We start from the raw sequence: 21,842 nt of genomic DNA, 5'->3' as shown, positions 1-21,842 counted from the left end.
TCCAATGTATTTCTTCTCCCTCCTTTGTCTTACTGTACTATCTTTCTTAAAAATCCACTTAGGTGACTCTCGAAGCTTGCAGACTAACAATGGACCGTTGTCTGTTTTGCCTCAAACTCATGCCAATTTGTCCCATGTTACCATCAGTGGTGATGGCCTGTTCAGTGGTGTCAAAGCAGTTGCAAGAACGGGTGGCGTTTTCCTGTCACCTTCCAATGGTAAGCAATTAAACAATTAATACATTACGTATTATTCATTTTGCTAAAGCCTGTTCAGGGCTTTTATGATTCACGATGTCTGGGGTGATTTATTGTGCTAAGATGAGCATTTAGCATCTCAGGCTACATCCACACGACAACGGCAACGAGATGTTATTAAAAAAAATATCGCGTCCACATGGGCAACGGATCAGTAAAATATCAGGTACATATGGCAACGCAACGCTTGCTGAAAACGATGCAATACACATGCCACACCTCTAGGGGCGCTGTAAGACGGTCCCTTCGGAGACACCAGAACAATAGAAGAAGTAAGGACGCATGCGCATAAACTATTATGCGCAAGACTTCATATTAGCCACAAAGTCAGAAAAATCTGTTCGTAAAATTATGTTATAATGACCAAATACAATGAAAAGTATTTTTCCAGTCTCACCTGTGAAAGGTAATCCCATGTGATCTCGTTTGGACGGCAAACCTGTTGGTACAGTTAAATGCAGCACATGAATGGGGCATCTTTATTCTCCGCTTTGACCCATCCAATATGGCGGCGAGGATGACATATGATTCTGCGCGGAAGGCGGCGTCTTTAATGGTCCGGAATAAATTGAATGCTACACGTTGATGGATTAATTTGTTCTTCTACGCCCTTTTTGAGGAATGTATTGTAGGACTTAAACCAACATCTGAAGAGGTGAGATCGCTCCTTTTTTTCCCTATTTTTGCTGGCGGGATTGACTCTCTCTCTCTCTCTCTCTCTGCACCATTACACAATAAATATTCACAGTGAAAATATTTTGTAAGCGCGTTTCATGAACCAAGTTATAGGATTTGTTGACAACTCGCATCGAGTTCGTTACACTTCTACCCGGCGTGAAGCACATGTGGTTGTGACATCATCGTAAACAAATCCGTTCTACTCATCCAGATGACTTCGCAACGGCGCCGTTGCCAGATCTTTCCACTCTGGAACCCGTTCTCAAAAGATTTCGTTTTGGGGCACCCAAAACGCCGGTGCCGTGTGGACGCCAGGCCGAAACGATAAACAATTTTATCGGATTCACCTGAATCCGTTGCCGTGTGGACAGGGCCTCAGTGACAAGCTTTATATTACCCAGCTGATGTACATCATAAGTTGCTCATTTGTAATATTAGTCCTGGAATGTTGGAAACTGTTTTTGGGACTTTTGAATGTAACTTGCTGACCTTGAGCTTTTCTTGGAGGTGAAAGAATCTTTTCAGGACATTGTTCCTACTTAATTGTGCAATGAAAAGAGACCATTTTACTTTGCATGTCCAATTTTGTGATGCGGCAATCAGTGAGAAGACCTACTCTGGAGAATAATATGCCGAAAAACAGAACTGCAGCATTAGGTTACAGGAAAGCCCCCGTTCTTTATCAGGTACATCAATAAGCTTACATATATAAACATACATCTTCATCCTCATGTTACTAGCCAGAACTGTGCTTTTGTAGTTACATATCAGGTGTGTTCTACCACTTGTAATCCTATAATTGGAGAGCCTTGTTTAACAGTGAATAGGTTTCTCATATAGTTGTACGAAGATAGGCAAAAACTAGGGTTTGGTTCAGGGTTCCTCGAGGACATGGACCCTCTGTTGAACTGGATTAAAAGTGACAATTGATTTTTTGCCATCTGTGTTTAGTCTGGACTAAAGCATAATGATTATGTCTACAAGTCACTCTGTTTGTGAATTTTTCATATATATTTTGGTTGTAGGCTCCAGTGCCAATAACTGCAAGCAAAACTGTCCAGATGTTCCATGATCAAGGTATTGCACACAATTCTGTTACATCTAAACAATAAGTACAAGCCAGATAATCAACAATACTGTAAACTGTAGATATCAGAGCTTCAACTTTCTCACTGCCTTGTCTGTTACATAGGTTCTGAGGTGATAGATGGTGATAAGCAGGTCGCTGTAGACTCGGCTCAGTTCCAAAGACCTGTTGAGTCCCTGCAGTCACGGCGAGGCCTCAGTGCTCTCTCCCTGGAGGAACAGAAACTCTTGCAATCTCTCAATAGACTCAACCACCGCCTGCAGTGTAAGCTTCATCCTTCAAGTTCAGAGCTTGTCAGAACAAGCATTGCTTTATAAATACACCATACATGAAGTACTCAGTTGTATTCAGAGTAGTATAGCAGAATGAATTATCAGATGATAACATGAAAAGCCCAACTGACAGGGCAGTAATGATCATATTGACAGTCGAGACAGGTTTCTACACAAGGGGCATTATTATAATAACCGCATTTCCACCATAGGAACTTTTCAGGAACATGAGACATGTTTCCACCAGAGGACCATTTTTTTAGTTCAATTTTACTTCCTAGTTCCAGTAACCATTATAATTCCTGCTCCAGAGTAGGCATTAGGAAGCAGAGGTGGATACAGTAAGCAAAAACTACTCATGTAGGAGTATTGTTACTTTATACTCATAATGACTCAAGAAGAAGTAAAAGTATTTATCATAATAACTACTTGAGGAGGGGTGGCACGGTGGTGTAGTGGTTAGCGCTGTCGCCTCACAGCAAGAAGGTCCTGGGTTCGAGCCCCGTGGCCGGTGATGGCCTTTCTGTGCGGAGTTTGCATGTTCTCCCCGTGTCCACGTGGGTTTCCTCCGGGTGCTCTGGTTTCCCCCACAGTCCAAAGACATGCAGGTTAGGTTAACTGGTAACTCTAAATTGACCGTAGGTGTGAATGTGAGTGTGAATGGTTGTCTGTGTCTATGTGTCAGCCCTGTGATGACCTGGCGACTTGTCCAGGGTGTACCCCGCCTTTCGCCCGTAGTCAGCTGGGATAGGCTCCAGCTTGCCTGCGACCCTGTAGTCAAGTCAAGTTTATTTGTATAGCACTTTTAACAATAAACATTGTCGCAAAGCAGCTTTACAGAATTTGAACGACTTAAAACATGAGCTAATTTTATCCCTAATCTATCCCCAATGAGCAAGCCTGTGGCGACGGTGGCAAGGAAAAACTCCCTCAGACGACATGAGGAAGAAACCTCGAGAGGAACCAGACTCAAAAGGGAACCCATCCTCATTTGGGCAACAACAGACAGCCTGACTAATAATATTAACAGTTTTAACATGAGGACAGTTTCGTTGATGTTATAACTCTTCATTGATGGAAACTTGAGTGCAGAACTGTTCATGATAACTGCAGTCCTAAAGTTAGCAAGACAACTGTAGTCCTCAGCCATAAAAGCATTACTGTAAGAGTCCAGAGCATCCTCCAGGTATAACCCTCAACTGTCCTCATGGGGCCGTCCTTCACAGGAGCGGTGCGATAAAACTCCAACCAGACATAGGGCACCAGGATGGATCAAGCAGGTCCGAGGGGCAGAAGAGGCCAGCATCTCAATCCCAGGACCAACATGTAACTCAGAGGGACAGATTGGGGGGGGGGGAAGAGAGAGAGAAAGAAAACACATGTTGTTAGGTATGCCCTAAAAATGACAAGTATTAAATCTGTGTGGTAGGCTCGCAGAGACGAGAGTCTTTACATCAGGCATAACACACAACAATGGCATGTTAATATGGTAAAAAATATATCATGACCTGCTCTGGCTGGATGCTTGACTGGGTGATGGGAGCACACTCCTCAGCAATGATGAGATGCAGATGGGACCTTTAGGGCTGGCCAAGACAATTCAGTTACATTTCACCGGGTCTGGGACATGCGACAGAAAGTCTGACGGCCGAAGTCTGTAGAACAGGATAAAACGGCTAGAGATGAGATGAGATGAGATGAGATGAGATGAGATGAGATGAGATGAGACTACTTGAGGATGATTTTTAAAAAAAATCACGTAAAATGACTACTCAAGTAGCGAGTAACTTCATGTGGTGATTTATTACATCTTTCATGTATTATTTTCAAATGTATCAGAATATCAGTTATACCCTAAATGAAAATTTAAAGTGCTTGTCTAATAAACACAACATAAAATCTGCTCATTCAAGTACTAAATCATATTCGTAATAAAAAGAATAATATTCAAAGAAGGAATTAAATATTTACTAAATAACAAAGGGGCGGTGCAGTGGTTAGCAGTGTGTGTGTGTATATATATATATATATATATATATATAAAATCTCATCTCATTATCTCTAGCCGCTTTATCCTGTTCTACAGGGTCGCAGGCAAGCTGGAGCCTATCCCAGCTGACTACGGGCGAAAGGCGGGGTACACCCTGGACAAGTCGCCAGGTCATCACAGGGCTGACACATAGACACAGACAACCATTCGCACTCACACCTACGGTCAATTTAGAGCCACCAGTTAACCTAACCTGCATGTCTTTGGACTGTGGGGGAAACCGGAGCAGCCGGAGGAAACCCACACGGACACAGGGAGAACATGCAAACTCCACACAGAAAGGCCCTCACCGGCCACGGGGCTCGAACCCGGACCTTCTTGCTGTGAGGCGACAGCGCTAACCACTACACCACTGTGCCGCCCTGGCTTACTGCTGTTTATAGTATTTATTTTTTTATGTTGAAACATTTCATTTCATTATTTTTTAGGGCATTTTTGGTCGACAGCATTTCGTTACATGTGCCTAAGACTTTTGCACAGTAGTGTGTGTGTGTATATATATATATATATATATATATATATCATTCTCATTATCTCTAGCCGCTTTATCCTGTTCTACAGGGTCGCAGGCAAGCTGGAGCCTATCCCAGCTGACTATGGGTGAAAGGCGGGGTACACCCTGGACAAGTCGCCAGGTCATCACAGGGCTGACACATAGACACAGACAACCATTCACACTCACATTCACACCTACAGTCAATTTAGAGTCACCAGTTAACCTAACCTGCATGTCTTTGGACTGTGGGGGAAAGCGGAGCACCCGGAGGAAACCCACGCGGACATGGGGAGAACATGCAAACTCTGCACAGAAAGGCCCTCGCCCGGCCACGGGGCTCGAACCCAGACCTTCTTGCTGTGAGGCGACAGCACTAACCACTACACCACTGTGCCTATATATCATGCTACTGCCTCACAGCAAGAAGGTCCGGATTCGAGCCCCGTGGCCGGCGAGGGCCTTTCTGTGCGGAGTTTGCAAGTTCTCCCCGTGTCCGCGTGGGTTTCCTCCGGGTGCTCCGGTTTCCCCCACAGTCCAAAGACATGCAGGTTAGGTTAACTGATGACTCTAAATTGACCGTAGGTGTGAATGTGAGTGTGAATGGTTGTCTGTGTCTATGTGTCAGCCCTGTGATGACCTGGCGACTTGTCCAGGGTGTACCCCGCCTTTCGCCCGTAGTCAGCTGGGATAGGCTCCAGCTTGCCTGCGACCCTGTAGAACAGGATAAAGCGGCTAGAGATAATGAGATGAGATGAGATATATAAAATGACATTACACAGAGGGCGGCACGGTGGTGTAGTGGTTAGCGCTGTCGCCTCACAGCAAGAAGGTCTGGGTTCGAGCCCCGTGGCTGGCAAGGGCCTTTCTGTGTGGAGTTTGCATGTTCTCCCCGTGTCTGCGTGGGTTTCCTCCGGGTGCTCCGGTTTCCCCCACAGTCCAAAGACATGCAGGTTAGGTTAACTGGTGACTCTAAATTGACCGTAGGTGTGAGTGTGAATGGTTGTCTGTGTCTGTGTGTCAGCCCTGTGATGACCTGCGACTTGTCCAGGTTGTACCCCGCCTTTCGCCCGTAGTCAGCTGGGATAGGCTCCAGCTTGCCTGCGACCCTGTAGAACAGGATAAAGCGGCTAGAGATAATGAGATGAGATATATAAAATGACATTACATGGTGGTGCAAAGATATGAAGTTTATCTTCAAGTGGTGAATGTATGTTTCACGAGTGAGCAAAGCAAACAAGTGATATATTTTTCAGCACGAGAAGATAAACTTCATATCTTCGCATCACCGTGTAATGTTCTTTATATTATATGAACACATCCACACACAAAAAAAAAAGCGAGTTAATCAAAAGAATTGGGAGTGACATCATCGGAGTGAAATATTGAGAAATATGTCACTCAGATCCGCGATGTAGTTTGTATGAAAAATGCAAGGTCTTCAACACAAGAAGATAAACTTCATATCTTCAAACCAACATGTGATTGTCTTATTATATAGACACATTCACAAACAAAAAGTACCCAAATTAATCAAAACAATTCATCGATTTCCTCGCGAGTGACATATAGAGATTTATGTCAGAGTTGTAGTTCGTATAAAATACGAAAATACAAGTGGCATATTTCCCATTTAAAAACTCGTGTCTATGTTTTATGTATGTACTAGCAGGTTACCCAGCATTGCCCGGGTTTTGCAAAATTCTGGGTTGCCCTGGACTTCCATGTCAAATTTGCTGAAGATCCGTTGAGAAATGGTGATGTTAACCCAAGACGAACAAAAATCCAAACATCCACCATCCAGGGGCCCATTGGGGCCCCCCTGGGGGCCAAATATGAAATTTCTGAGTTCTGCCAAATTGTGGCCATCTCCTGTACCTATGTGCCAAGTTTAGTGAAGATCTGTCAAGAGTTTGTGTTGATAAATGTAATGTGAAAGGCACTGAGGCAGGGGGTGGGTGGATGTTGTGCCCCCCAGGGACCTCCCTGGGGCCCGTACATGAATTTTGTTTATATCTGAAAAATTCCGGGTTATCCCCCAACCTACTTGCCAAATTTGGTTAAAATCCATCGAGAAATGGCGACGTTAGCTCAAGACAAACAAACTTTGCCGCTTATTATATAGATGTATGTATGTATGTATGTATGTATGTATGTATGTATGTCTATACATATATATGCTAAAACTATAATGAATTTCTTGGTTACACAGTTATACTTTGTGACTATATAGGACACAGTTATAGAAGTAAGTTATTTATAATCACGCTATCTGTTATTACCCAGATCCCAGATGAGGACGGGTTTCCTTTTGAGTCTGAGCCTGGTTCCTCTCAAGGTTTCTTCCTCATGTCATTTGAGAGAGTTTTTCCTTGCCACCGTTGCCACAGGCTTGCTCATCAGGGATAAATACATTTGTTCGGGATAAAATTAGCTCATACGTTTAGTCTTTAATTTTCTGTAAAGCTGCTTTGCAACAATGTCTCTACAAATAAACTTGACTTTACATACATACATACATACATACATACATACATACACATACATAGTATTTTCCAATTTGCATGTTCGATAGCGGTCAGCTTCACCTGAAAATTTTAGATTAAGAGCTACAGTAAAATATAATAAACATGTGGTATGGTTTTAATCAGGTAATTGTCACAGTACCTACAGATTTAAATATTTAACTGTTATAGCTCTTTTTGTTATGAACAGATGTACAAGATGTGGCTGCAGGAAATCCAGCATTAAAGGGCATCGTTAACTTGGACCCTGTATATGTGAGTATTACAAAAGTTTTCAACTGTCAAGGTGGCATGCTTGTGCTTAATCTTGAACCATTCCATACATTTCCACTGCAAAAGAGCTGGCAGGCTGGGAAAAGCGTGTTTGGTTCCAGAACAAAAAAGCTGCTCATCTGGAATCAACAACTCATGAAGTCAGATATAATATTGCTGGTGTGACAAGAACTTGAGATACTCAAATTGTTTACAGTACATGAGTTAACCTTACAGTGATGAGTCAGCAGTCTTCATAAGCAATAATCCATCCATTCATCATCTGTAGCCGCTTATCCTGTATAGGGTTGCCAGCAAGCTGGAGCCTATCCCAGCTGACTATGGGCGAGGTACACCCTGGACAAGTCGCCAGGTCATCGCAGGGCTGACGCATAGAGACAAACAGCTATTCACACCTACAGTCAATTTAGAGCCACCAATTAACCTAACCTGCATGTCTTTGGACTGTGGGGGAAACCAGAGCAAATCCACGCAGACACAAAGAGAACATGCAAACTCTGCACAGAAAGGCCCTCGTTGGCTATTGGGTTTGAACCCAGGACCTTCTTGCTATGAGGCGACAGTGCTAATCACTACACCACCATGCCGCCTAAGAAATAATCTACACTGTAATTATCTATGTATAATTTTCAATGGCTGTTAACAGAATTATGGCATTTATTATGGAGCTATAGAGATATAATCAAATGCAAATACGTGATTTGAAATGAACAGAAAATGCAATAATCTAATCATTCATGTGGGCAAGCAGTTAGAGATGAAGTTTGTAAGACAACAAAAACCACATCTGTTAACATGAACATGCAGTGCTATCGCATCTTTAGAGCACTGCTGAAAGCAGTGCTTTAAATTATGCTGCTAGTTCATTTATATTTTGAGAAATGGAACTACACAAGCGAGATTAAAAAGCAATAGAGACCAATTATGAATTCAAGTGATGTAGCTGAGGTGGAGGAACTGTCAGAGCCAAAATACACACACAATGCTGACACTGCTGGCATTACTATGTCCGGGATTTTTTTTTCTCGTGCTTCTGTTGGCATCGTGCTAAAGTTCATATTTAATTCAAAACAAGATCCATTTTAGGACACGGCCATTTTAGGTTTAAATTTGAATACAGACAATAACACGCAAGTGGATATGTAGAGCACTAAACAGATACAGATATTGACACCGTTCCAACTCTGACACATCCAACCTGAACCGGTGTAGTGTGCTTGTATACAGCTTTTGGATAGATGCACCTGTTCGCTCATTCTTGTTGTTTTTCTGTCTTTTTTTTCCAAAGAAAAATCTCAGTTTAAAATGGCTCAACTTCCATCCATCCATTATCTGTAATCACTTATCCTGTGCAGGGTCATGGGCAAACTGGAGCCTATCCCAGCGGACTACGGGCGAAAGGCAGGGTACACCCTGAACAAGTCGCCAAATCATCGCAGGGCTGACACATAGAGACAAACAACCATTCACACCTACACTGTAAAAAAAGAATAGTTGAGAATACTTGAAATTTCAAGGCAACAGTCTGCATTAAGAATTTTATGTTTTGCCAATGATGTGCCCATGATAATCCAAACTATGATAAAACTGTTATCTTTATTAAGAATTCTTAATTAAGTCAATTTTCAATTCCTCATTCTGCCAACATAGATTTCTCTTTTTGCTGAACAGTGGCATTCACAGTAGTACAAAAAGGCAATTGAGGTTATCAGACTTTTTTGGGGGGCTTTTTTCACCTTTATTTGGATAGGACAGTGTAGAGACAGGAAATGAGCGGGAGAGAGGGACGGGGAGGGATCGGGAAATGACCTCGGGTCGGAATTGAACCCGGGTCCCCAGATTTATGGTATGGCGCCTTATCCACCTGAGCCACGACGCCATACCCACGACGTGGGTTTTGTAATTGTGTAGAACAATGAAAAAAGGCATGTATAGTTTAATGATAAATTGTGATAACCTCGGGGGCGTCGTGGCTCAGGTGGATAAGGCGCCATACCATAAATCCGGGGACCCGGGTTCGGTTGCGACCCGAGGCCATTTCCCGATCCCTCCCCGTCTCTCCCGCTCATTTCCTGTCTCTACGCTGTCCTATCCAAATAGAGGTGAAAAAATCTAAAAAAAAAATTGTGATAACCTCAATTGCCTTTTTGCACTACTGTGAATGCCACTGTTCAGCAAAAAGAGAAATCTATGTTGGCAGAATGAGGAATTGAAAATTGACTTAATTAAGAATTCTTAATAAAGATAACAGTTTTATCATACTTTGGATTATCATGGGCGCATCATTGGCAAAACATAAAATTCTTAATGCAGACGGTTGCCTTGAAATTTCAAGTATTCTCAACTATTTTTTTTTACAGTGTACAGTCAATTTAGAGCCACCAATTAACCTAACCTACATGTCTTTGGATTGTGGGGGAAAACAGAGCACCTGGAGGAAACCCACACAGACACGGGGAGAACATGCAAACTCCGCACAGAAAGGCCGCCATCAGCCGCCAGGCTCAAACCCAGAACTTTCTTGCTGTGAAGCAACAGTGCTAACTACTACACCACTGTGCCGCCCATGGCGCAACTTGCAGCAGAGAATTAACAGAGAGTGTAGCATGATTTAAAACAGAGACTTTAGAGTGTGTGGCACGCAGTGTGACATGATACTACATTTTTCTCCCAAAACTCCATTCATTTGAATAGGGGGGATGCCACACACTCTCTCTGTTAATCTGCCCAGCACCATGTAGATCTCATCTCATCTCATTATCTCTAGCCGCTTTATCCTGTTCTACAGGGTCGCAGGCAAGCTGGAGCCTATCCCAGCTGACTACAGGCAAAAGGCGGGGTACACCCTGGACAAGTCGCCAGGTCATCACAGGGCTGACACATAGACACAGACAACCATTCACACTCACATTCACACCTACGGTCAATTTAGAGTCACCAGTTAACCTAACCTGCATGTCTTTGGACTGTGGGGGAAACCGGAGCACCCGGAGGAAACCCACGCGGACACGGGGAGAACATGCAAACTCCACACAGAAAGGCCCTCGCTGGCCACGGGGCTCAAACCCGGACCTTCTTGCTATGAGGCGACAGCGCTAATCACTACACCACTGTGCCACCCCTCACCTGGCTTTTTAAAGAAAATTAATTTTTCTCATTAACTATTTGGTCTCCGAAAATGAAAGTCTGATTTTTGAAATCTGTGACTACTTTGACTTAAAATAAGTTCAAGAATAAACCCGCTGGAGGATCCCTTTAACTCCATTATGTGCAGAACAGTTCTGTGCAAAATGAGAGTGGTGTATGTAATTGTTTGGTTTTCAAATCAGTGGAAAAATGTGTTGCTTCTTAAAAAGAATTGCTGTTAATAAAAGAGGTGTGTTATTGTATTTCCTCCTTGTTGTGGTGTGATGAAACCTTCCATTTTGTCTCTTGTTTCCATCTCTCTCTCTTGCTCTCTCTCTCTCTCTCTCTCTCCTGCAGAACCAGTCTCCCCAGCCTGGCAAGCGTTCATGTGCCACCCAGCGCAGGTACCCTGACAGCTCAGCTGAGAACCGCACCCGCCCACACCGACACTACTGACTTCAGCTCCCAGAATGCCCTTTTACCCCAGCCTGTCCTTTTAATCCTTACTAACAAGCACTTTATCACTCTTCCTGTCAGTTTGCACTGCAGATACCACACTTCTTCCATCTTATCTTATTTTTGTACTTATTTATATGCAAAAATATATCTGTTTAAAAGCTATAACTTGATACACTTTGATGCCCGGAACATTAATAATGGGTAAAAATCTAAGAAGTCATTCTTATCTCATCTCATCTCATTATCTCTAGCCGCTTTATCCTTCTACAGGGTCGCAGGCAAGCTGGAGCCTATCCCAGCTGACTACGGGCAAAAGGCGGGGTACACCCTGGACAAGTCGCCAGGTCATCACAGGGCCGACACATAGACACAGACAACCATTCACACTCACACCTACGGTCAATTTAGAGTCACCAGTTAACCTAACCTGCATGTCACGGGGAGAACATGCAAACTCCGCACAGAAAGGCCCTCGCCGGCCACGGGGCTCGAACCTGGACCTTCTTGCTGTGAAGCGACAGCGCTAAGCACTACACCACTGTGCTGCCCAGAGTCATTCTTATGTAACAATATAATGGTTAGTGCTGCTTTAATCAGGACAGGTTTTATGGGAGTGATACACTTGTGAGTAAATGACCGTTGAGGTAAAATTAATCTGAGCAAACTGACTCCACTTGCTCTACAGGGTCAGGGAGTGAAACCCAGCAGTAAACTCACTGTTCCACCCTGATACACAACCTGTTCCCTCCCTCTTCAGTTTACACAACCACAGAACCATCCTATCCCTCACGCCCACACACACTGTCTTTATGGAAGGTTTCCAATGAACCATTTAATATAGAGGTTTAATATTGTTGTATCTGCACCTACACCTAATCCCATTAACGAAAGAAAATGCAAAACTCGTTTTTATCATTTAAATCCAAATATATTTCGACATGTCCTCACAGCATCCAAATATTAATGTTTTCTTTGTTATTATAGGTCTCAGTGAAGTAAAACAGGATTTTAAGCATAGTGTGTGTGGGAGAGGGAGTGTCTATACAGCAAATTGATTTATAATGCGAGGAACAACATGCATAATCGGGGAAGCCATGGCCTAATGGCTAGAGAAGCAGCTTTGGGGTCACCGGTTCAATTCCCTAGACCAGCAGGAATGGCTCAAGTACCCTTGAGCAAGGCACCTGCTCCCCAACTGTGGGTATGTTGTAAATTGCTGTGGATAAGAGTGTCTGCTAAATGCCATTAATGTAATAATCACAAAGTTCTGCATATGTCAGGAATGGAATTTTGTCAAAAAATAGTGCCTATAAATGCTAACGCTAACAGCGTATGGTGGCTCAATGGTTAAGGCTCTGGGTTACTGATCTGAAGGTGATGGGTTCAAGCTGCCACTGTTGGGCCCTTGAGCAAGGCCCTTAACCCTCTCTGCTCCAGGAGCACCGTGTCATGTACCCCCTTGTTGTACATCGCTCTGGATAACAGCATCTGCTAAATGCCTGTAATGACATAGTATTTAAAGCTAAACTGAGGGTGCATTCAAACTTTTACAGAGGAGCAAGAGCTTTATCTTCAGTCATGATTGAAATTGAATTTGATGAAATCTCTACCTTCATACACCTTACAGTTATATTGCATTTCATGGCTTCTGTTTTCTAATTATTTGTTTTCATCGCACGCTACTTGCACTTCATTACTGAGAGATGTTCATGCAATTCAATAATTAACTTGCACAACAGCTAGTGTGTGCATGGCCAGCCATGCAAAAAGGACAAAAAAGAGGCAAGAAGACCTCAAATTCACCTTGCCTTTAGTAAAAGAAAGTTAAAGTTTTGCTTGCATGTGCAGTTCTGCTAATCTGTCTTTCCTGTATGCGTTTGAGCCTTGCCTCCAGTCAGCTTGTCTTGACTTGTAGCAAGACGAAGAAAGCTACATAGTGCGGAACAATCTGGTAGCGACTTGCCTTCTTAGAAAGGTGATGAAACTTTTGGTGTTTCTTGAACACACCTGTTAAACAGGTTTCAGCACTTTGTGCCTTAATCTTACTCAATGATGGGGGGTTGTTTCTCACACACATTATCCTGTCTGTTTGGGCAAGGAGAGATTTTACAATATTTCCTCTTGTGATGTTTAAAATCCTAGGGATTTGAGCAGGCACGTGTTTCAACAGGATTCTTCCATGTTTTGTTTTGGGGGGTTTTATTGGTTAAATCAAGTAGTTTGTAAAAGTAGAGCCTTTTGGCTCCTGTTACAAAAAACATATAAATTTCACATGTGGAAAAAAAATTGTGTAAATTAATTTCAGCATGTATTGCCCTGAAATGGCATATGTAAACACGTGTAACATCATGTGATTAATATGTAATAAATAAATTTACGTCCTACATGTATAAATTAATGTGAAAATAAGTTAATCACATGGGAAAAAATTTTAAAAATCACAATCATGAATTGTGAAAAATAAATCATGAAAAAATAGCATGTGAAAGTAAATGAATCATTTTTTAAAATCACATAAAAAATAAACCGTGTAAAAAAACGTGAAAACATATATGAATCGTGGGATTTTTTTAACAGTGAAAATCAATGTGTCAAATCAATTTTTCAAGTTCACATGTGGAAATAAATGAACATGTAAAATAAATAATTTGTGTGTATAAAATTGCATGCAGAATTAAAGTAGTCATAAAATCACATGAAGGTAAATGAATTATTAAAATTTCACTTATTAAAAAATCACGTGCAAATAAATGAATCACGCTTTGTTTTTTTTAAGTGTAAATAAATGACTCATACGTTCAAAAAAATCATGTGAAAGTTAAAGAGTTATGTATAAAAACAAAATACATGAAAATGAATGGATCATGGGGAAAAAACGTGAAAAATAAAAAGCACATGCACTACGTGTGAAAATGTGGAGGAAAAAAGTCTCATCTCATTATCTCTAGCCACTTTGTACTGTTCTACAGGGTCGCAGGCAAGCTGGAGCCTATCCCAGCTGACTACGGGCGAGAGGCGGGGTACACCCTGGACAAGTCGCCAGGTCATCACAGGGCTGACACAGAGACACAGACAACCATTCACATTCATGGTCAATTTAGAGTCACCAGTTAACCTAACCTGCATATCTTTGGATTGTGGGGGAAACTGGAGCACCCGGAGGAAACCCACGCGGACAACATGCAAACTCCGCACAGAAAGGCCCTCGCTGGCCACGGGGCTCAAACCCGGACCTTCTTGCTGTGAGGCGACAGCGCTAACCACTACACCACCGTGCCGCCCTGAGGAAAAAAGTAAAATGTGTAAATATCACATGTGGATCGACTAATTGTCAGGTCATTTCTGTAAAAGGAGGTAATCATGATCGGTCCCAATTGTGAAATTAGGTCTTATTGGCTTTTTCTTTATTATTGTGATTATTGCTGTTTCTTTTATTTCCGTCAACTGCAGATTGACTGGCAGCTTTGTGACAAGTATGTGTAGCACTTACTTAAACCTTTGGTTTAGGTGTGGGTCTTAGTGAATGAGTCATCTCGTTTCTATAGGTTGTATTCAGTAAAGTGACTTTTGCTTGCGCGTTTACTTCTGGTGAATGAAGTGGTGGTCAGGCAAACCAATTTGGCTGCTGTTACGCGAAGAACTATTGAAACGGTCTCCGACTATTTTCGCAGTTTAGAGATCAATGCCCAGTCAAGATACCTTCAGAAAGTTGCTGTTTGTAATGGGATAGATCCTTACATGTTAACAAAGAAGGATTTGTCCTACGAGTTGGAAAATCATCCATCCGTTGAGTTCCCCGACATTTCAAACTACCTGGTGCTGCAGACCGTTCTACACGGACAAACAGATGAAAACCTGGGAGAGCATAGAGGTGTCAAAGTCCTTCCCGCACCATTCATGGTGGCGCCGATCTCCATTTCGTAGCCCTCGGCCTCTCACCTATATTACATAGCTAGGGTTACAGTGGGGGGCTAGTCTTCTGGTAACCGCGAGAGTTTGACTCCCCACTCGCATCTGTATTGCAGCGTGCCTTGCACCATTTTTATGATGGTCTTTGGTATGACCCGACCGTGAGTAGAACTCACAATCTCCCGATCGAGAGGCGGACACGCTAACCACTAGGCCACGGAGGTGTACAACTTTTTAATATGTGGATAGGTTAAAGATCTGGGGATCAAAACACTACAAGATAAATATTGTATCATTTATGCCCAGGTAAGTAGGCATTTTTGGGCTCTTTGTATGCGTCTTTGCAATGGTCGCTAGGACGCTACAAATTTTAGTATCAGGTGTAAATAAACCACAGCCACTCAATTCGCAATCCTCCCTGCTCTTCTCTTCCTGGTAAATCATTCAAAAAGATCCACAGAAACCCCTTTAAAGACCCAGGTCAAGAGCTGCTCCAAGAACAGGAAGCTGAGGCTATAGTGGGTACAGATTCACTGAAACTGGACAGATAGGCTGGAAGAATGTTACATCGTCTTTGTCCCATCTTCAACTGTTCTATTTCAGTATTCAGCAATATTATGTCATGAATAATTAAGTTAATTACAAACACTATTTTTGTGTAGCTGAAATTGAATCAAAAATGCATTATCAAAGTGCCTCTATGCTTTACAAACCCCACTTTGAGAATCACTGTTCTAAAAAAGTATTTTGTACTCCCCACAGCAGGTTCTTCCTGTAGCATTGTCATTTATGCACAATGCTGGAGCCACAAGTTTGTGAAAAAGGGGATTAATGTCAGTTAATAGGTATCAAAATAAACATTATTAGTGGCAGATCCAGAAAACAAAGCATCCAGACTGAAAAAGTCCCTCAAGTGGGATTGGCTCAGGAAGACTAGAACAAGATATCTGAGACAACCTGTCTGTGGCTAACATCTGGCCTTTACAGCAAGCTGCCATTCTGCACCACCAAAACACTCAAACACTTGAACACCAATCTAGGAAAAACAAAAGTCAAGTAGGACTCATGTAAAAGTGTGGTTAGGTGAATGAAAATACAGACGTGTTGAATACTTTCCATGAAATAAGATTTGAGTGAAAAATAAACAACCCAATATTTATTCATGTTATATGGAATTTTGGTGCATAAAGGACAAGGGCGCAAGCTAAAGCTGAACACCTGCGATCTACAATCCCTCAGACAGCACTTCATCAAAAACGTCATTCATGTATAGCTGATATAACCACATCGGCTCGGGATTATTTTGGCAAACCTTTGTAAAGCTCTACAATACAGAGTTACATCCACAAATGACAGTTAAAACTTTATTGTGCAAAAAGGATGTTAACCGTGTCCAGAAGTGCCGTTGACCTCTCTGAGTTTGGAAGCATCTGGGATGGACCATCACACAGTGGAAATGTGTATTGTGGTCAAACAAATTAGTATTCAAGGTCTTTTTTGGAAGAAATGGATGCCATGTGCTCTGGACCAAAGACAAAAGGTACCATCCAGACTGTTACCAAGAAAGAAGTCCAGAAGCCAGGGTCTGTCATGGTATGGGGTTGTGTCAGTACCCTCGGCAAAGGTAACTTACACTTCTGTGATGGCAGCATTAATGCAGAAAAGTACACTGAGATTTTGGAGCAACATATACTGCCTTCAAGATGACATCTTTTCCAGGGAGATTTCAACAAGACAATACAAAACCGCATTCTGCACACATTACAAAGGCATGGCTGCGGAAGAAGAGGGTGCCTGTCGCATCTGTCCCCAATAGAGAATGTGTGGTGAATTTCGAAACAAAAAAAAAAATGATAGTGATGACCCCATACTATTGCACACCTTAAGACCTCCAAGAATCAAAATTGATATGTGTTTTGTTTTTGGTTTTTTTTTTTTTTTTTGGGGGGGGGGGGGGGGGGGAATAAAATTTATGAGGTAAAACATCAAATAATGTGCTGTTGTATTGTTTTGAGTGCAATACAGGGCAAAAATTATTTACAGATCATTGTTTTCAGTTTTAATTTCAATTTCAATGTACTGTCCCAACTTTTTCTGATTTGGGGTTGTACTATTATTCATGTTTTAATTAATGGTTTCTCATCTGAGACCTGAGACATGTCTACTGACCTGTAGAGGGCACACATGCTCAGATGCCACTGCTTCTCTTGGAATTGTAATATTGTGAGGTGCCTAATTAAACAAAAAAAATTAAATGCTAGTGCATTGTCTGGCTTTGTAGCACAAAACTAACCTGGTGTATTTATTTTACTTGCACAGATTTTAGCCTAACTTACATGGACCTTGCTTATGAGAATTTGAATTTAAAACAACTGCAAATAGCCCAAGAGCATTAGCTCAAAATTGAGTCCAACCCGGAACAAATTAGTAACAAGCTGAATTTTTCAGAATATGTTCAGAATACCCTTAGGAATAACATACTAAAAGTCCCCGGGAATCCACCTTGTGCTCTCTGAGAAATTCAAGATGGCATCCAAAATGGCCGCTGATTGGAGATTTTTCAATATCTCAGGGATAAAACATAATATAAATGTAATTAAAATGTTAAATTATATGTTCTCTCATACAAGCAATGCAAATTCACCATTGTCACACTGTTAAAATTAAAATTAACCAAGATTACAAGGTCATTAATGTGGAAATTACATGGAATTTGATGGTTGACATGATTGACAGATTAGCTTAGTAGGCTACCTACATACATGAACATAATGTAAGACAACAATTAGACATCAATTTCCTTAATATTTAGTGCATCTTTAAGCTTTGATAAAATATTAAAGGGAAATTAAATTTGAGAACTCTATCTTCTAAAACTACAATGGCAAGCTGTTTCAGTACACTTCTTCAACATTCCGGCGACTTTCATGACAAAAAGGTCTGCCTCAATAAAAGCTCTTGCTTATAAACAATGAGTAGACTTAAACACTTCTCAGTGCCTCAGTTGTAATGCTTGGACCTTTGTTGTACCATCAATGAAGTAGGGAATTTATTCAAGCTTGTTTAAGGGTGGAAAAAAATTAATCTTTGAGTTTCTAGCGCCAGTCTTTACTACTAGCAATGCCAGTGTGTTCGGACAAAAAATGACTAAACTCAGCATGACCTTTTAAAAATGACTGAACTCAGCATGACCTTTTAACATGCCATTTTTCATTTTACACCACCAATTTACTTTAATTAATATTAATGAAAATAAGTGCTCCGACCCCTAGTAATTGTGTTTGTTGTTTTGTGAACAGAATAGGATGATACGGAGTGAACGAGTAACCAATGGATCCACACTATACACAAATATACTGTTATAATAATGTGTACATTGTTATTATATAATGTTAATACACAATGTAATTAATACACACATGTTGGAATTTACTCTCCTACCCTACAAAACATATATTCTGACCTTTTAATTGCATTAATATTTTGTTTTGGGCCTGAGATATGGGCAGATCTCCATTTGGTGGCCATTTTGGACGCCATCTTGAATTTCTCAGAGAGCACAAGGGGGATTCCCGGGGACTTTTAGTATGTTATTCCTAAAGGTATTCTGAACATATTCTGAAATTTTCAGCTTGTTACTAATTTGTTCCGGGTATAACCCTATTACTCCTGGGCTAAAAGCGGGCGGCATGGTGGTGTAGTGGTTAGCGCTGTCGCCTCACAGCAAGAAGGTCCGGGTTCGAGCCCCGTGGCCGGCGAGGGCCTTTCTGTGCGGAGTTTGCATGTTCTCCCTGTGTCCGCGTGGGTTTCCTCCGGGTGCTCCGGTTTCCCCCACAGTCCAAAGACATGCAGGTTAGGTTAACTGGCGACTCTAAATTGACCGTAGGTGTGAATGGTTGTCTGTGTCTATGTGTCAGCCCTGTGATGACCTGGCGACTTGTCCAGGGTGTACCCCGCCTTTCGCCCGTAGTCAGCTGGGATAGGCTCCAGCTTGCCTGCGACCCTGTAGAACAGGATAAAGTGGCTAGAGATAATGAGATGAGATGAGACAACCGCAAAGCAGCAACAAAAACATTAAACCCCAAATCACGATGGTTTTATTTGGTAAATAAATATGCAGAATATTTAACATGTATTCAACAGCATACAACATGCCAACATAGTTTGCATATTTATAAAATGAAATGTAGCAAATTTCACAATATATCCACACACTGGATATGTGTGATACATCAGTAAGTGATAAGTAGAAGGTCACAAGATTGTGCATAAACACTGAGCTCAGTGTTGGTGGTTTTTAGTCCTTAAGTGTTTCATTAATGCTGGGTGTAGTGGGTGAAATTAGAGCTGCATTTTTGTCCCTTGAAAGGCTGAGACAAACACTTCAGTGCTGTATTGACCTCCTGATGGTGTCCCCAAAACCACCCCCACACCTCTCCATCCTTCTCTTCTTGGGACAGCATGGTGGGTGGTCCAGCAGGGATCAGAGACACTACAGGTCTGCATGGACACTATAGCACAATTACAGCACTTTAAAGTGCTAGTCTAACAAAAACTACATCATAAAATCCTGGGTTTTCTGTGTGTGATATGCTCAAAGAGGTTGTAAAGTTCACCGATCAATAAAAAATTGGTTCGAATTTTCTTTTTTTTTTGCGTCTTGATTCTGTTCCAGAAATCAATAAAGTTTGTCCACCATTATTAGATCGCAGTGATTTACAGGTGCTGCATGTGACATCATATGTGCCACTGCCTTCTTTTGTGTCCACACAGACTCTGTACTATTCTCTGCAATGGTGTGCGTTCTTCATACTGATTCTTTTGAAAAAAGATGGCAAAAGCTCTTTAAATTCTTCCTCAATCTTTGGTTGGTTGTCTGAGGACGATTTAGAACCTATAGCCACGGAGGAGGAGGCGGACAAATACACAAGCAAAGTCGCTCGTGAAGAAGAAGAAGAGCAACAACTGCTTGAGTGGTTTTCTGGAACCCAGGAAGTTAATACATTGTACAAATCATAGTTTGCTTATTCTTTTTTCTTTCTTTTTTTTTTACTGATTTGGTGTTCAATTTTCACAGTTATGATAAAGCAGTGTCTCTTTGTAATTGTCATCTTTGTAATCTCACTTGGCAGGCACAAGACTAAATAATGGCAGCAATTAGACACTTGGGTGGTGCGTTGTGCCATATGCATTGTGCGCAACGAGTGCGCAGCAGCCAGGGATTTGTGCGGGTTCACATCCAAAACTAAGTTCCTCATAAAACTACAACCTTTTCTGGTTCTAACAGTACCAATTAGGACCATGTAGACCCTTTCTATTTTGTGCTACAATGTTAAGTAGAGGTGTGTGTGTGTGTGTGTGTGTGTGTGTGTGTGTGTGTGTGTGTGTGTGTGTGTGTGTGTGTGTGCAGAGGCAATTCTAGAGTCTGTTGTGACCCCAAGCAAAAATTTCCAGGGGGCCCTTCTGACCAGTGTTCATCACCAGTATGTTATAAATAATCTGACACCAACGAAAAATGTATGAAACCGAAGTTTTTTAAATTCCAGATGTGAAAATACAATGGTAAAGAACAATAAAAACAATAAAAACAATAAAAAACAAAATAAATAAGCCCTCGGGCCCCGACTCTCGGGGGGCCCCTGGGCCAGGGGGCCCCAAGCAGTTGACTGCCTTGCCTGTTCACAAGCTGCGCATCTGTGTGTGTGTGTGTGTGTGTGTGTATGGGGGGGGTGTCAGTGCACAATTACCGTTATTTATTTTTTACTAAAATCACCGGATCTCTGCAACCACAAAAGATTTTTTCAAAATTCCAAAACTGATCATCTTCTTACATTTCGCTCATGTTGTGAGAAAATCTCTTTCAGAGCCTATAAATACAGAAAAAAATTAGTTAGTTGAGAGCGATAACAGGATGGTATGTCCATTCATTTGATACTGAAATCATGGTTTTAGATGCAGTATAATGTCACACATGTTTCAGTGGACAAAAAGGCAACGAAAAGATTCAGATATACACAGGGACGTTTATCACAGAGTGATTATAAATTAATCTTGCAATGGCCTTTCCCTTTGCGCCAATTCCATGATTACTGTAGGGACTTTACCTTAAAATTTCAAACAGGTTCAATTCACCTTCAAATCAGCTCTCTGTAAAGGGACACCATAGCTGTCAGGGAAGGGTTGGAGATGTATTTGCAGAAGATGGTTTTATTTATAAAGGTGACAACAAGCAAACAATCCAAATCGGTGAGCAGAGATAAAAAATGGTAAACAAGCAAAAGGTCAGATGAGGCACAAACAGATTAGCACAGGCAAAGATGGAAGCACACACAAAAAAACCCTGGAATCAGGAAAATACGAGATAAGGCTCGGTAATGTGTATGTAACGTAGCGCAATACTTCACAGTGAGTGTGTGTTTTCAGAGTCTTTATATAGGCACACTGATTGCGCCTTCATCTTGTGCAGGTGTGCATAGTTAATGGAATGCATGCAATAGTCCACTCGGCGTGCACGTGCTCTAGAGTCCGACTGATGCATGCACCACGATGTGCAGGAAGATCATAGGTTTTTAAATTTTGAAAAAAATCTTTTATAGTGGGGCGGCATGGTGGTGTAGTGGTTAGCGCTGTCGCCTCACAGCAAGAAGGTCCAGGTTCGAGCCCCGTGGCCGATGAGGGCCTTTCTGTGTGGAGTTTGCATGTTCTCCCCGTGT

The 21,842-nt window shown here is 41.8% G+C and overlaps 1 protein-coding gene across 1 annotated transcript in view; it reads left to right on the top strand.

Annotated features, from left to right (window-relative positions):
* Positions 1–19,769, top strand: part of cep126 (centrosomal protein 126) — a 59,011-nt gene extending 39,242 nt beyond the window's left edge. The window contains exons 7-13 of the mRNA XM_060923403.1: positions 63–218; positions 1,539–1,621; positions 1,961–2,012; positions 2,128–2,286; positions 7,553–7,617; positions 11,119–11,165; positions 19,499–19,769. Of these exons, the coding sequence (XP_060779386.1) occupies positions 63–218; positions 1,539–1,621; positions 1,961–2,012; positions 2,128–2,286; positions 7,553–7,617; positions 11,119–11,165; positions 19,499–19,646 (710 nt within the window). The 3' untranslated portion in view covers positions 19,647–19,769. The remainder of the gene's footprint in view (positions 1–62; positions 219–1,538; positions 1,622–1,960; positions 2,013–2,127; positions 2,287–7,552; positions 7,618–11,118; positions 11,166–19,498) is intronic.
* Positions 19,770–21,842: the final 2,073 nt, after the last annotated feature.

Source organism: Neoarius graeffei, chromosome 6 (genome assembly GCF_027579695.1).
Source record: "Neoarius graeffei isolate fNeoGra1 chromosome 6, fNeoGra1.pri, whole genome shotgun sequence".
NCBI classification, from domain to species: Eukaryota; Metazoa; Chordata; class Actinopteri; order Siluriformes; family Ariidae; genus Neoarius; species Neoarius graeffei.
Note: the sequence above shows the minus strand (reverse complement) of the source record. Positions and strands in the feature narration are given on the sequence as shown.